General features: G+C 38.1%; 1 protein-coding gene across 2 annotated transcripts in view; it reads right to left on the bottom strand.

Annotated features, from left to right (window-relative positions):
- Positions 1 to 17,095, bottom strand: part of LOC139147367 (uncharacterized) — an 87,111-nt gene that overhangs the window by 7,569 nt on the left and 62,447 nt on the right. For both annotated transcript variants that reach the window (XM_070718434.1, XM_070718435.1), the window contains 13 exons: positions 16,309 to 16,437; positions 14,588 to 14,805; positions 13,676 to 13,876; positions 12,661 to 12,811; positions 11,521 to 11,708; positions 10,637 to 10,828; positions 9,818 to 9,962; positions 8,773 to 8,928; positions 7,798 to 7,942; positions 7,245 to 7,351; positions 1,792 to 1,955; positions 1,245 to 1,340; positions 827 to 932 (listed from right to left, as the gene is read on the bottom strand). In XM_070718434.1, coding sequence (XP_070574535.1) covers positions 827 to 932; positions 1,245 to 1,340; positions 1,792 to 1,955; positions 7,245 to 7,351; positions 7,798 to 7,942; positions 8,773 to 8,928; positions 9,818 to 9,962; positions 10,637 to 10,828; positions 11,521 to 11,708; positions 12,661 to 12,811; positions 13,676 to 13,876; positions 14,588 to 14,805; positions 16,309 to 16,437 — 1,998 coding nt within the window. The remainder of the gene's footprint in view (positions 1 to 826; positions 933 to 1,244; positions 1,341 to 1,791; positions 1,956 to 7,244; positions 7,352 to 7,797; positions 7,943 to 8,772; positions 8,929 to 9,817; positions 9,963 to 10,636; positions 10,829 to 11,520; positions 11,709 to 12,660; positions 12,812 to 13,675; positions 13,877 to 14,587; positions 14,806 to 16,308; positions 16,438 to 17,095) is intronic.

Here is a 17,095-nt window from a genome sequence, read left to right as displayed (position 1 = left end):
TAACGCAAGAGACTGCACATTATCTATTGCACTGAACTGCTCTGTAAGATTTTTTTTAATTGGTAATTTTCCTAAGGGGAACATTATTTGAATAGAAAAAGTGTCCTTTGGGAAAGTCTTTTCTTCAACTGCTCGGCCCTGAATGTTTAATTTAGTCGACTTCCATTGCTTTCGCTGGCGGATATGACAGATAATTTCAATTTCAAAAGTTCTGTTACATGTTCGCATGTGAGGCTAGCTTTTTACTAGATGAAAATTGTCAAAATCCTTGTACTGATAGTTCAAACTTACTGCATTTTGTGGCATCAAATGGTCCCTTGTGATAAAAAAATGATCGCTCTTTTTTGGAAACGGAAATGTGTAATTCCTGTTTTCCTGTCATGGCGATTGTTATGCAAGTCAATGTTTACATACTCTATAATTTGCAGTTTAGTCAACAATGTCGAAGGCCTGTCAGCGAGGGCGCATTGCAATGTATATTATTATTATATTATAATCACTACTATGGCTTTACAGTCATATTTCATTATAAACGTTAAGAGGCACTGCAAAAGACTGAGCCAGGAGTAACTGGTATATCATTGTCTAATTAAAATTGACATTATCGCATAGATGGTGATAGCATCAAACGATTTAGCGATTAGAAACAAGATCCATTACACCTGTCGCTCGGCATAAACTCCAAGACTCTGGGCGGCTTGTTTTGAAGAGATTCCTTGTCGAATATTCACGGGGAAATAGTACATGCACTCGCAATTTGGAATGTGAAAATATTTTTGGGATGGATCAGTGTCCGAGGACAAAGGTTAACCTATGCGTCGCTTACCCTGTTCTTTGTCCAACAGCTTACACCTAGTTTTGTTCATAAGCATTGTATCCACGCAATGGCACTCTTTCTGTATGAATTCATGGAGACAGGTTTTTTGACACGCCTGTAAGATAAGACAAAAAGGAGAGATACCACAAGTCAATTTGCTGCTCTGCATGGGTTATTACAATTATTAATCTCTGCGATGGATCGGCACTGCACCGAATCGGAAGATGCACGTGTGAAATTGAAGCCTGGAAATTATGACTATTAGCATTCACTGTCATATTGACAAATCGTGAAATACTGACAGCAATGACGTTATGATATTTTGCCAGCTATTTTTTACCACATGGATGTGATGATCGCTTGCCTTCCACTGAAATTGATTAGCGGAACTTTGTGAGTACACTTCATACATGATGGCTTTACTCACCAATGAAGAATAATTGTAGAAGTCGTCATATATAGTGACAAAATCTTCCACGTTTGAACAGTTTCCGTAAGGATAAGTTTTTCTTTCGATTGAAATCTGTAATCAAAGACATATGAATCGCTAATGTAGGCTATTGTAATTTTGTTTCGTGAGAGAAAAATAAAAAAATAAACAGAGAAAGAGTTGCTTGAGGGTCCAGTGTCATGATTGAGGAGGATAAACAATGTAAACCCTGCCCTCTTGTAGAATGCGCCTTGGGGACAGATATTTGGACTTTTTAACTATTGCAATACTTTTTTGGTCTACCACTTGTGGGGGCTCATGTAGGCGGCCATATTTGAGAGGGGGCACCCATTTATTATTTCCCTTTCACAAGCTGTTTCTGTAATGATTAGTTATGAAATAATGCCCTTTGGTGAGCACATGAAAGTATATCTTTGAAAATAGTTCAAAGAGTTTCAGCTTTTGGCCTTTAATCTCATCATTTTGAAAGACAAGAGTCCGATTTGGTTTCTTCACAAATTGTTTTACTTTACTCAATATTAACCTGTCTTATTGCAATGGACGTTTTAACGCCGGGTTTGACCGTTATCCCATCATCCTCCGGGAATGGCGTAATATCCGGCGAGTGAATGAGCGCCCTCACACCAGCTTCCTGGCCGTACAGAGGAATATACTCGTGCTGTTCGAGAAATATTGTCACCTTGAGACCTATAAATAAATGAAGTGAAAAGATATAAATGTTGATAAGTTGAGTGTAAAGTTTTCTTAGTCATAATTTCCATACTGTTCGTTTTTGATTTATAATATTGAATTCCGTACGACACATGCTAGTTCAAAGAACTTTTGTGGATTTACTTATCTGATTGTTCCGCTCTTGCATAGAGACAGCAAAACGTATTTTTACATATACAGTGATTTAGATGATAACGAAAGTTTGAACAAAATCTTATAACGATCTTATGATTCTCGTACAAATCAGGACAAAAAGCGCACATCAAGTTAAGTTATGGCATCTGACAAGTACTTTCATTTATGAATGTATTGGTTGTATTTATTGTAGGAAAAGATTTCAAAGATGGACGCATCGCTGAACTAAAGTCTTGGGGGATAACGCATGCATTAGAAATAAGTAACGTAATTGTGTGGATTAGTAAGAGAACATGTGAAGACACAATTATGATGGTGTATTATTGATGACTTGGATACAATTTATACAGCGTCTAGCAAATAATACTCTCTTCCACAAAAGGAGAAAATGCGCATGATGGAAATGTGATGACGTAATCATGCGCTGATTTTGCTCAGTCTGCAAGTACGCTGAGATAAAATCTATGCATTTGGCAAATTTATCTGTCGCTTGGTTATCCTGAAGTGCATATAGAAGCTGATAGCAGAAGAACATATTTATGGTGCCGCTGAGAGTCAGAGTTCAACGATTGAACTGCATTGTTGAATTAGCAGACGCAGAAAGGAAATTCGGCCTGTAAGCCTACCGATGTATGGATAATGGATGGAGATTTGATATGGACTAGCAGTTTGACCTAACTATTCCTCAAAGCATTCACCAATCAGTAACTTCTCTGGCATGATTTTGACCGATTGAACTGTAAAAGTTGCTCTGTGACCGCAAATTTGCATATATCCATATTTGGTAAAAGAGGCGTGCCTGCCATAGCAAAGTCTGCGATCATAATAGTCAGGTGGCTTAACAAAAATATCGTTACACGGATGACAAAAGTGCCAAATTTGCTACAGAGGTTCGCATACATGTGTAGATCAAAATTAGCTATTGCTCCAAAAATGTTGGCCACCGGAAAGGCTCGATGACGTCATAAATTCAAAATGGCCGCCGTGATATTGCTTAAAATGGTAAAATACTGCTAATTCAGGCAGTTTTCAATATTATTTTGAATAAACTGTCACAAACATCCCAAATTACAAATATAACATAATATTGATGCAAATCAATTATTGTGATGACGTCATAAAGCCAAAATGGCCGACCAAATTCAAAATATCCGCCATGATATCGTGTGATAACGTTCAATTACTGTTGATGAAGCCTGTGTCAAGCATTTTAGTGCCTGAACTGAAATTAACACTCCAAATTACAGACAAAACATACAATTGATGCAAATTTATTATTGTGATGACGTCATGAAAACAAAATTGCAACCGAAAATTACAAAACGGCCTATTATGAAGTTCACTATGCTTAGTACAATAGCCCTTTTATGTGACAAAATGATAGTTTCAAGATAATGTACAATTTCTCTTGATGATTCGTAAACTCAGAATAAATGATAAATGTACCAAAACTTAGCCAATAAGCTCAACACAAGCGGCAAACTATGATGAAATTATTGATTATTTAACAATGGCCTCAGTCTGAAAAAGTGAATCAATTTAAAGGAAATGAGGGCAACTTTACATATCGGTTCTACCTTTGGAAGTGTTACGATATAATGAGTAGATCAATAGTAGTGTGATTTCATGATAACAAAAAACATGGCGAGAAACCGGTGAATAGATCATGCCTTGAGCCTGGTCATGTGACCTTAGCCCCCGAAAAAAGGTTTTATGTTTGTGAGTTTGGTCTTTTGCTTCCTTTGTTGAATTTTCTGGGGTTTTTTTTATGTCTTGATGTGTGGTGACAAACACTAAGTTTGTGCTGCAATAGTTCTCTTTCTTAGGATGTGCTGGCCTAAAAAAGACAGTTTCGTCAGGGCTTTATGAACAAAGAGAAGACTTTGTTGACTTTTGAAGCTAGCTCACCTTGCTTTTTTTGCAGCGTTCGTGGATTTTATGAAAAGCGTCTTTGCCTTTCGTTTTTGGTATCGTTTTGCTGTTTTGAAACCAAAAGAATAAAAAACGCCAGGAAGAACATAAACAAAAATTCGATGATTAAACAAAAGCAAGAACTCAGAAAGATTCTCAGATTCATCAAAAATCTTGCAAATCAAACCTTACCAAATGTTGAAATCAAAGCATCAAGCACAAACTTGAAATTTATTCCCATTCCTAAGTGCCTATACAGAAAAATTGTCCTATCAGATATCAGCAAATCTATTCGCATCATAAGATTGTGCAATATCATGAGAAACAAACGATCAATTCATCAATCAATCAGACATATGTTCTAAGATAAATCCAACGTCGACACTGCTAACAGCGGAAAACCCAAAATTGTAAAACTGTCTCGAAGCAACTTAGATCGATAGAGGAAATTCCATTCGCAACCCACATCAGAAAGAACATAAGTCTAGCAGGAAAGACTGCTCTGAACAATCTGTCTAAAAACAAATAAATCACAATAAAACCCATCGATAAAGTAAGAGGCACAGCAATTTTGAATACGACAAATGACATTAAAGAAAGTTATAGACAGCTGCGAAATGTACACTATTATTGTACATTAAGGCAAGACTTGGCGACATTAACTATAAGGTGGAAATTGTATATGATATCGTTTATCTGCGACAAGAAGATCATTGACGAGGTGATTTACAGTTTCCCCATTCCCATAAGTAGAATAATTTGTACACCACGATGTTTTCCCCTGCCAAAATAAACAGAACCCAAGCAGAAGGAACAATCATTATCCAACGTCTCAATAGAAATGGCTGCTCGAGCCCAATAAACCAATTAATTAAATATCGGAATTTCTAGACTTTGTCATAAAACCATGCGAAGACGACTTACATATATCAGGGACACAAAAACTTCATTAACTAGTTAGAATCAATAAAAATACAAGCAAACTCTATTCTGGTAACATTAGAAGTGTTATCAATGTAGTAAAATATGACAAAAATGAAGCCATAAATACAGCAATCGCAGCGTTGGACTCTGAAACATTACCAGTCCACTGATATGATACAAAACCCCACCAACAACGTAAATGAAAGCCTGTCGATTATTCTGAAACGCAACATATTTTAATTCAACTGAGAAAAATACAAACAAATCTATGGCTGAAGCATGGGCTCACCAGAAATAGCTAATATAACATACCATGAAACGGAGAAAACTATATTAAATCCCAAATCCGGTCAAATATTCTTATGGAAACGTTTAAAAGGTATAATTTTCATGATTTACTCAGAACAGAAAATAAACTTATAACATTCAGAACATTTGCCGAGGAGTGCAACACCCTGTACCATACGTTCAACTTGGGAATTCATAATTGAACATTTTATCGACAAAATCTCATACCTCGACCTTGTGGTCTTCAAATGCCAGAGACGCAATCGAGAGAGATGGCTCCACTGTAAAACCAACACAGAACCATCTGATGATATTTATCTGCCACCAACCTTCAAATGCTTCATTAAAGGTGAATTACTCAGATATGTTCGCACATGCAACAACAATATGGACTTCATAAAATGGTCAATTTCTCAACGCAAAAACTTCAACAACGAGATTACAAAAAGAAAGACATAACTTGTATCAAAAAAGAAGTTAATGTAACAAAACGTCGGCCATCCTTCATCAACAAAAATAAGAGTAATGATGTAACAAAAACCTTATCAGCACAACCTCATCACAGCCAGCCTAATCAAACTATGTGATACGAAACTGGAAAATAATGAACGATGATTATACGCTGGCCATGATTTCCAGAAAACCTATAATAACGTATAAAAGAAAAAAAAACATACAAGATATCCTACTTCAAGCAAAATTCAAACACAAGGAGAGTACAAATAAACGGTCTGAGCAACAATTCACGCAACAATCAGACTACAAAATAATGATCTTAGCATCTCTCTTTGATGGCTACCATCAAACTAAGCATGTTAGAATACAAGACCATTCAAGTGACTGAAGAAGGGACCTCACTTTGGCCGGAAATGCCGCTGGGAGGAATCACCGACAAAAAACACTTTTTTCTGGGACCAAGGTCACATTACTAGAGTCAAAACACTATCGATTCATTGGTTTCTCACCATGTTTCCCTTTCACGAAACCAAATTGATCTACTCACTATATATATACCGTATCATAAACAAGGTTGAACCTGTGTGTGAGGTTGCCTTAATTCCTTTTATATCGATTCGATTTTCAAACACAGATTATTGTTTATAATAAATAATCTCATAAGAGTCTGCTACTTTTGTTGAACTTATTGGCTAAGTTTTGGTACATTTATCTTTTATTTTGAGTTTATGGAATATTAATACATATTGTACATTACCTTGAAACTATCATCTTGTCACGTATAGGGGCTATGGTACCAAGCATAGTGAACTTCTTCCATTTTGTAATTTTCGGTTGCCATTTGGTTTTATGACGTCATCACAATAATTTATTTGCATCAATTATATGTTTTGTCTGTAATTTGGGGTGTTAATTTCAGTTCAGGCGATAAAATGCTGAAACATGCTTAATTAAGAGTGCTTTAACATTTTAAACAATGTTACGGAAGACATTTTGAATTTGGTCGGCCATTTGGCTTTATGACGTCATCATAATAATTTATTTGCGTCAATTTAATGTTTTATTTATAATTGAGAATGTTTGTGTCAGTATATTCAATAAAAATATTGAAAACTAGCCGAATAAACCGTATTTTACCATTTTTAAGCAATAAAATGGCGGCCATTTTGAATTTATGATGTCATCGAGCCTTTCCGGTGGCCAAAATTTTTGGAGCAATAGCTAATTTTGATCTACATATATATGTGAACCTCTGTAGCAAATTTGGCACTTTTGTCATCCGTGTAACGATCTTGCTGTTTTTTGTTGCTAAGCCACCTGATCATAAGTTGTTGTCATATACATAGGTATGGGTGACCAGGTTACTGTAAGTGAGCAGGCGAGCATGCGTATGTGTGGCTGGGTGTTTACTAAGACGGTATGGATATGTTCAGATTGTGCTGGAGAGATCGGTATGGACAGTCTTAACACAAACAAACTATGTGTGATTGGCGAATCACACCTGAAATGTAGACGTTACAAGGTGACTGTTTTAACATGTCGCTGACATACCAGATTGTGGTCCAGGTCTCTTGGAATCCCTCACAATGGTGTTATTCATGCCATGGTTGAAAGTGAAACAGTTCCCGTATATATCGTGTTGAAATGTGCGAAAATCCCTGCAACAACGAAATTGTTACATCAACCGTACGTTTATGAAAGTAGATTTTCTATTATCACCTTTGGCTGCAGCATTACCACCATTCTCGTCATCACCAGCTACTTACGTTTGCTTCATCAATCATCATCAAAACGGAGATGAAGATAATAACGATGATGATGATGATGATGATGATGATGATGATGATGATGATGATGATGACAGTTGTCATCCTCATCCTCGCCATCGTTGTCGTCGTTGTCATCACTGTCATAGTGCATGATTATTGTTTCAAAAAAATTCTGAGGACAGAAATATCTTCATCTAATGTCGTAATATTCTACATTCCCGAGTTCTTTTACATAGTAAACTACTTCACTGATACGTTAAAGCACACTAAAATTATAACATGTCGAAAAAGAACTACCGCCATCAGCGGTGAAATAAGCAGATGCAGCAACTTACGAGTGACTGCAACGTTTTTCGTCAAAGGTACATTGTATGATAAAATCCTCCACTTGGTGGCCGAACTGGGCCATTTCCGCTGATGTTAACTTGATCACATCCCTGAGATCGCTGTTGTCAGGCGTTGCACTAAATGTCAGAAAGCCTAAAATATGATGGCATGGCGTGCAAATAGAAGGGCACAGCCGGTCAGTTTACAGGGTAATGACAGAAATAGAATATTAAATTCTTAAATAGCCAACAGCAATGGATACTCTCACAAAAGCGTGAAGGTCATATATTAAGGGGCCGTGGATAATTAAAACACGCGCACGGTAAACGCAACTTCTGTGTTTAGGGGGGAGGGGGTTTGGCTGTATTTCGATTACCGTGCGCAAAAATCGCACAACAAGTTTTCCTATCGCAACATCTCGCTACACGTTTTTCCGTATCGCAAAATATTGCTCAATGTTGTTTTGTACCAGGCCAGTTAGTACGGCACCGGCGCTACACCAGCATTCTTTTGACATACATGTGAATCAGTGCACGAGTAAAATATCGTAATAATCATTTTAGATACACTGTTTCCTTCATTCTGTTGGTTGCGTCATTGTTTAGTTGGCACTGAACAGAGATTGATTTTAGAGGGGCTATGCGGGGCACATACAGAATGAGGCTTGGTTGGATTTTCGCACTTCCAAACTTTCGTTTATGGGAGGGGGGGTGAGGACAAACGCACTTAGTTTCGTTTAGCGTGCGCATGTTTTAATTATCCACGGCCCCTAAGTATGTGCACTTTTCTGTGAGCGAAAGCTAGAGGTTGACTGTAAGACTGAATTTTGACCAGAAAAAAAACGGCAATAACCTAAGAAATGCATAAAAATGCACGAAGAAAAAAGACCGGAGATTCGTGGATGTAATAGTCAGTGATGATGCGATGAGGCCCGGACATGAGCCTGGCAGACGAGCAACGCCAGAACTGTGAGGGCGCCTTACCTTTCCAATCCGGAGGATCTTCTTGTTTGATTCGACCGAAACCGTGGTCACGATAGTAGTTATTTTCGAAGTCTTCGTAAAGTCTCGCATTGCGGGTTATTTTTGAATATTTAGCATACAGGTCTATCTTATGCCCCTCTTCCGGTTGATTGGTTTCTGTTGGAGACACGCATGAATCACGTGAAATGATGAAGTGGTATAACAAGGTACCCGTGTGTTGAAATAAATAATAACCCAAGGCTAGATTTTCATACAGAGAAACCTTTGCCCTAATCACGTCTACAGAACAAAGAATATTCTCTTCAGGGAGTAGGGAGGAAAATAAGAATGAAAACAAAACCTACTGTTTTCTTGAACACAAATGATTAAAATACCTTCAAAAGTTACACCTACACTGTACCTAAAGAGAAAATGTAAAATGTTGATTGCTATATAACGCGGTTATCTGCAGCCATGAAAAATGAACCAAAAAAAGACCGAAGACACAATAAAGCCTGAACGTTTACCTTTCTGTCAGAGCAGGAACAGTGCAAAAGGAAATCTTAAGTTATAGGGAACTGGGGTGATAGCTCCTGGGAAAGACGTCCCTGCCTTTAGTTAATATAACCACAGAGGGACTGTGATATAACCACCGACTGACGGAAGCAAATTCTGATCAGACGCCCTCTACGGTAGCGCCAGTCTTTGAATATGGTCTCGATGGAAAATTAAACAGGGGAGACATTCCCAGTGAAAGCGACATTGTTGAACTTTCAACGTTAACTTTCGGTACATCTGGAGAGCACTGGGTCGCATTCTCCTTATGGTAGAAATCGGTGCTGATCTGGGGGTTCTTTTAATCGTAAATCAAGTCGATACACAACGTCAACGTAAGACAATGTTGAATTGTCCTGCAACCTAACTTGGGTCCAGCATTCAACAGTGCTCCCCACTTTAGGATTTCATTTTTTCCCGAATTTTTTCGATATTTAGCAACCATAATCATGTTTTGTGATTCCTCTCGAGCACAATCGCATTTTTTTTACTTTCTTAAATGTACAATTACCTCGTTCGCAGGGTGTAAGTTTACAGTTCTCTTTAGACGGCGGTGCGGGTCCTTGGCAACTGCTCATCGGCATTTCACGAAATGTGGCCCTGTTGCGACACAGCACTCTGCGGAAACGTGTGCCCCTTCCGCACGTGACACTACACTGATATATCCCGGATGTGAGAGAACGATAAGGTTGAAAGGAGAACGATAAGATGACGTGGTCGATTACAAGCATCGTAACGTGTAATGGGAGATTTTATTGTTTTCTAAATTCAAGTTTGATGTATACATGTATAACATTAATATTGCAGTGTAGTTTTAATGTCTTTAAATGAAGAGTAACTCTAACTTCTGATGATTTTTTCACCAATTCTCATGGTACCTGAAGGTTTTGTTTTACTCCCTGGCCCAAAACATGTTTTAACACTCATTATTTGGGTTATTAACATTTATGTAAAATGCAGCTATTAGTTACGTTTGACCTTTACTCCGGACTTAAATTCACCAATAACCATGCAGCCTGTATACGTGAAGGCTGAGTTGACAAGCTGAATACTGTGTATCTCAACATGCTTTTTGGACTAGAACAAGCTTGTGTAGTTGACATTAAAAACAAAAGTAGTGAAAAAACATCAGAAGTTACGAACACTGTCCTTTCAACTCCTAGATCAAAGATAGCTATTGTATGTTTTGTTAGCCCTAGAAAAAGGCTGTAATTAAATACCCAATGTATTTACAAGTAGCTTCAGATAATAATACAACACCGAGATGAATTTACCTGGTTGGTGCATTAAACTCGCAGTGAATGATTGTTATCAAAGTATGACCCCTCACCTCTGACCATCGACCTACATGCCAAATGTTACAGTATGATATGAACTGGTACGTGGCTTTGAACCCCCGGGCTTGTCTCGTGTCATCTGATTTGAAGGTAACCCTTGCGTGCGACGTGGTCGAAAGCCATCTCCGTGGTTTGGCGGTTCCGCAGTAACGCTTCGTTGTGTTCCTGGCGGTTACGTCCCAAATCTAAGGAAGTATAAATAAATAAATAAATAAATAAATAAATAAATAAATAAATAAATAAATAAATAAATAAATAATAAAGAAAGAAGAAAGAAAGAAAGAAAGAAATATTTAAAGATTGTCTTCTACACTAAGGGTTTTGCATCTTTTCACTCTTCTTAACTGAGACATAACATCTTTGCAGCAATAAAATTCTTATGGCCCTAAATCTTGCCGTAATAAAATTAATTTCGTGACAATTGTTACAGCGACAGATAGTCGCCAGTCTCAATTATGAAGGCCCAACAAGAAAAGTTGTATAGTTCCAACAGCACAACCTACCATAATATGATTTTTACCATCGCCCTGAATTTTCAACAATCAATCACATGAGAAATCTTGTTATGGTTTTCATTAAAATATGTATCCACCGAGAATTAACGATTATGTGGATTTCTCCGTATGAGGTGTAGCAGTTTCAAAATGGCCATTTCCCTTCAAATGTGGAATGGCGCTTCGATCTCCTTCAATGACGATCAACTGCCTACAAACATTGCTTTCCCACAGTTATGATATGTCTCTATTTTATGACCAAATTATGTTCATTACAAGTCACGTGGGAAGAACGGCTCATTTGGGCGAAGTGCGACATGGAGAAACTTTATCTAATTTAACAGAGGTATGATACTGAGTAGGTTAAGACTTTGTACACTCACATTGACATTGTCATCGTTGCAATCCTGACTGCTATCCAGGTAGAAATCATCAAAGGTAATCAAAATGCAGTTGTCACTTTCAGGGTTCTTTATGTCGATTTCACAATGCGCGTTCGCCGGATAATTCAATGGATACTTCGGTGACATGATAATTCTACGGCTAGTGTTAAAAGTCTGGTCACAGTATACTGGAGAGAAGAAGAGAAAACAGTTATGAACAGTGCCATCATCGGAAGGCATTGAATTCAGACGTCTGTTAAGACCTCAAATTAAAAGTGCAGTAAGATAGGGGGTTGAACAAAAGTCTGACAAAAGTCTGAAAGTCTGACAATTCCCACCCTATCATGGGACGCTTTTGAAGTTTTAACAGACATAGCATTAGGTGATCGCCAAACTCAAGCACCGACAAGAAGCCTTTAGTTATTATAATCGCCGACTGACAGAAGCAAATTCTGATCAGACGCCCTCTACGGTAGCGCCAGTCTTTCGATGTGGTCTCCATGGCAAATTTAACAGGGGAGACATTGCCAGTGAAAGCGACATTGTATAACTTTCAACTTTGATTCGTTGGACAGATGTTGCTTCAAGTTGATCTGTCACTAAGCTAAGAAAAGACTACATTCCACATCAAGGTGCATGTAGAATGCGTCTCGGGGACCTCGGGGGCCTCGGCGCCTCAGGTATTCGGTGATTTGTTTCTCTGGTACAAAATTTTGCACTGTGACCCCCGATTTTTATTCTGGTTTAAAGTTCTTTCACGGAAAGTTTGAGCAAAAGTTTCCGTCTTTCAATTCCGAGGCACGGCGCACTACTATTGGGTATTTCTCTGTCTGTACCTTAAGGAAGCAATTAATATCAATGATAATTTAACGACCTTTTTGGTTCCCAGAGTAGTGATTTTGGAATATTTGCATATTTGAGAGTCATTTTAGTGACTTTACCTAGATGATCGCTCCAAATCAAGTGTGTCTTAGCATCTGGCCTACTGTTGTCATTTATAAACACATTATACATTTAAATATCTCCCATCTCTCGCGTCGATCGGGACTCAACATTGCGCATGAGCAGCTTACGACAAAAAAGTAAGTTGCAATTATAACCGTTACGGTTGAATTGGAAATCAAGAGGAAAAGTCCATACCTGCGCCGTAACATGGTTCCATATTACAAATTTCGTAATCCCTAGGCTTATGGCCATAAGCTCGACAGCTTCTGGAAGACTTTCGTATCCCACGTGCTGAGTAACAACCTATGGTACGCTTTCTCACCCCGCTGCCACACGTAGCAGAACACTGTAGAATTGTAAGGGAGAATGTTTATTAATACGGGCCCAAGTTTTTTACTCCGTAAAAAATGTTGTTACTTGATACAGCAGGGAAATAAAGGTCAACACCTTGTCCAATTAACTATGACGATTCATGCGTTGATTGAAAGTCTTTTTTATTAATAAGCTTCGGAGTAAAGCATTATTACATGGGAAAATCTAACAATTTTGGAAGTAACGTCGAATACTTGCTAAAACCCTGTGGTCCAACCAAATTATTTTTGAGGAGCCAATAAAAATGCCGAATATTTTTTCGATATTTTTCCTAGTTTTGTTCTCGAAGCATTGCATTATAAGTGTCTATAACAGTAGTTCAGATACTTTGCAATGTAGAAGCAGACGGCTTAGATACAATAAGTGTCTTTATCAAATCAAACCTGACACGAAATTGCTTTCAAATTGGAAATTGATTTGAACTGAATTAGCGCTAATCATCGCCTTTCAGGTGTCAATGTAGATGACTGTAATTGTCTCGCTCGCTCAGGGAAAACGTTCGCCGTTCATTGACCAAAAATGCAAGAATTCAACAACTGTACTCAGAAACGTCATGCAACTATATATTCTGCATGGATCTAATTTTTTTCATCAAAATTTTCCTCGAAATGTCAACGAGGTCAAGGGTCGACCCTTCCCGGGTCGCTGGCAACCTACGTACATGGTGTTATTTCATCGTGAATGATCATTGCGCGGACCGTAATAGCAATCATACATCAAAATCTCGTTTAAAATCAACGATGTTAGCTTATTTTTGTTCATTTGTTGTTTGTTTTTTTGTTTGTTTTTTCAAATCCCAAAAAATCATACGGTGCTATAAAAAAGGTGGTTACCTTACCCCAGACCAAGGGTCAGCGCGCCACTCGTCTGGTGAGCAACGTGCCAATCGATACTCGGCGCTATACCCTCTGCCAATGTATGTCCCATCTCTTTTGTAAGTTATACGGACAGCGCCACCACGCGTCTTGGACATCCAGTGAACTTGAGACAGAGTGCCACAAAATTTGTCCGAGAGCTCCGGATAGGTAACGTCTTCCACCTGGCATTGAAAAATTGTACTCTGAGTATCATACTCTTTTGTTTTGCATTGAGGTAGAATACGCCTCGGGGATAGATATTCGGACTCTCATACTTTTACAATTCTGTTTTCAGTCTACCACTTGTGAGGGCTCATTTTGAAGCTAGCGCTCTTTGAATAAGTGAAATTCCCACGGGCTTATATTTATAAAAATAAAAAAACAATTTTTCGCGATGAGACATAACACAGGGATGGTGGCCATTTTGAATTTCAACGGTCGGGAAGTATTGAGTAATTTGTTACTGTCAAAATTTACATGGTAACCCTTGAACTTTTTTTCGTTATTTCGAAAAGGAATATTTGTTTAAAGTTCCCTCACTAAACCGCAGCAAAATCTGCATTCAAAGTATCCAATGTGGAAACAGTCTTGCCTTAATTGGATGATAAATGAACACTTATGACCAGCAGTAATTAAAAAGAGTTTAGTTGACATTTCAGTGTACTTTTGATTTCGGTCAGGCCAAAAAAATACAACACAGATTCGGACTGCTTGGAATGGAATAGACCACAGAACACAATAAGATCATCGGTATTTTGAAGGAGAGATTTTAACCATTATTCTAGGAACATGTACGGGTGGGGTCTGACGTTGGCGTATTTATGATTTGGCGACATTTAAAAATGTTAGAAAAATGCTGTCATAATATCGAAGATAGAGCTCTGAATGCCTACCATGACATATTCATCCTCGCAGCCTTCTGTGTACTTGAGGTCAATGTCGAAGAAGGTCAGCTGCACGCAATCCCAGAACACCACGTGCGCTGGGGAGATAACGACCTCGCAGTAGGACTGGGCGCTGTCGTGCATAGGGTACAACGGCGAGTACAGCATCCCGTTGTCTTCAAAGCGTATGGTGTCCAACGGCGTCGAAGACGATTCGTCGTTGCATACTGCAGATGGGAAGTTACAGGGAGAGGGGAGATTATCTGAGAAACCGTACATGTGAGTTATGAAATCCTGATTTTCTTCCACACTGTGTTGTTGCTCATCCCAAATATAAATAAAGAATAAGAATTTAAAGGAAACTATGACAAAATTGAGTTTATCATAGCTTTCGAATGATTGTACGATATCTTGCTCGATATTTTAAAAAGAAACAAACGAGGAGGTTCTTGAGAAAATAATTCACTAACGGTGAAATACTTAACTAGCGGTGTATAAAATCTCACATCAATGGTTAGGTTGATGCAAAGCCTTTAATCAAAACAAAGCCACTCAATTCAGGATCTTTGCAAGGTGGAATAAATATATATAAGTTAGGGTATACCCAACATACATATTCGCATCAATTCCAATCTTGAATGATCTTTTCCAGTTTCAGGGATCGTCTCAAATTTTCAAATAATTTCAAAGGGCGAAATTCATAGCACTGAATTGTCTGAGCTATATCTAATGAACTTCACTTTCACGAAATCGATTACGCATTTAACAGGCTCGGTTCTTAATCAACTGAAATACCATCTCTTTCGCGCCAAATTTGGGTAATTTTTACATTGAGCTGTAACACTGCATTTTTTTCAAAAGTCTCAATGTAACGAAAATATAGTTTAACACACCATTGATTGGTATATTTCTTGTGAGTTACAAAAAAAATCAGGCCGACTCTCGAGGCCAGATGATCGTTATATATATATCTTGAAGTTGTAGCTAGGTACTGCCTATATGGGTTAGAACGACTGGCGTCTAGTCGAACACAAATACGTCGCACTTCTCAATTTCATTTTCAGGAAAGAGAAGCGTTGGATGCAAACTAACGAATCCCCCTTCTTTAAACGATGCAATGATCTAAGGCGGTCCCGTTGGTTGATCCTGAACTGATGATGGCGGACTGCGCATGCGGTTCAGACAACATCGTTTCCACAACCGCTCTGACAGTGACAACGAAAATATGCTCCAACAAGTTATGACTGACCCGCTCAACGCACCATAGATTGTCAGTATATAACGATGACTGATTAGATTAGCAAAGTATTTTATCACAAAACACACTTTTGAACCTAATTCAAGAGAGTTTAATGACTATCCCTGGAGCTTGCAGCTGAAGCTGATGACCGGATGCATCATCGGAATAACTAGGACTGTCGTAAAAGTGTCATTTCATCTTGATGAGATGTTTTACAGTTAGCTAGATGCGTGCGTGAAGATATAGTAGTCTACAAATGATAGGTTTTGTATCGCTTGGAATTGGGTTTTTAATTAGAATTTATGCCTCTAGAAGTACAACGGTTTAAAGATCACACGTAATTCAATTTCTGGTTTAATTAGGCAAACGCACTAATTTACCTGCGCGGGAGTGCATCATCAGCCCCCGAGGGCGTGGACTTTGTGACGTGAGCCACAATTCACCTTTTAAAAAACATGTTCCAAGCAAAAAGTGAAGTAGGCCAACTGACCTGGTTCGCAGTCCTGTTCGTCCGTTTCGTCGGCACAGTCTGGGAAACGATCACACATTTTGTCTTCTGGAATGCACTTCCATCCAACACCCTGTGCCTGGTCACAGCCTAGTCCTCCGCGACAAATATCTAGTGTATATCCAAAAGTATTTTGTGCCATGATTTTAATGCTTGTGTGTCATTTATCGTAGGGCATGCGCATTCAACGATGTAACCCAATATTCTAATTAGGAATTCGGTTTTGAGTTTGTTTGTTGTTGGGGTTTTTTGTTTTATTTTGGTTTTGTTTTTTTTGGTCGGTTGGTTGTTTTCGTTTAGCTACGTACTTATTCTTTGTTTTGTTTTGTTATGGTCACGTGCGTACAAATTCAGCATAAACAGTGAAAAAATAGGCTGTCTACTGTAATACAAAATACGAGATTAGTTGTCTTATTCTGAATTTTAAGAGTTTTTTCAAAAGTTGACAATAATTTAAAGGGATTGCTTGGCATGTCAAAACAAACATTGTATATATTTTTAAGTTTCATAAAAATGTGGGTTTTTGTTTGTTATTACCAATGTTAGATTTACTTAGTAAACTGATAAACCAGAAAATGGCCGACCCATGTGCGTCCTCCAAGGAAAGCCATATTTTAAAAGATTTCGAAAGGCATGATATGTAACAACAAGAAGCTTTGTAAATTAAAGAACAATAGAAGAGCTTATCTTCAGTCTAGGTATGATGTAATGTTCGAAATTTGAGCGTCACTATTATGAGAGTTAGCAAACTGAACATATGGCCGAAGAA

This window comes from Ptychodera flava, chromosome 13 (assembly GCF_041260155.1).
Source record: "Ptychodera flava strain L36383 chromosome 13, AS_Pfla_20210202, whole genome shotgun sequence".
In the NCBI taxonomy this organism is placed as follows: domain Eukaryota; kingdom Metazoa; phylum Hemichordata; class Enteropneusta; family Ptychoderidae; genus Ptychodera; species Ptychodera flava.
The sequence above is the reverse complement of the archived record's forward strand: the minus strand, read 5'-3'. Positions and strand labels throughout refer to the sequence as shown.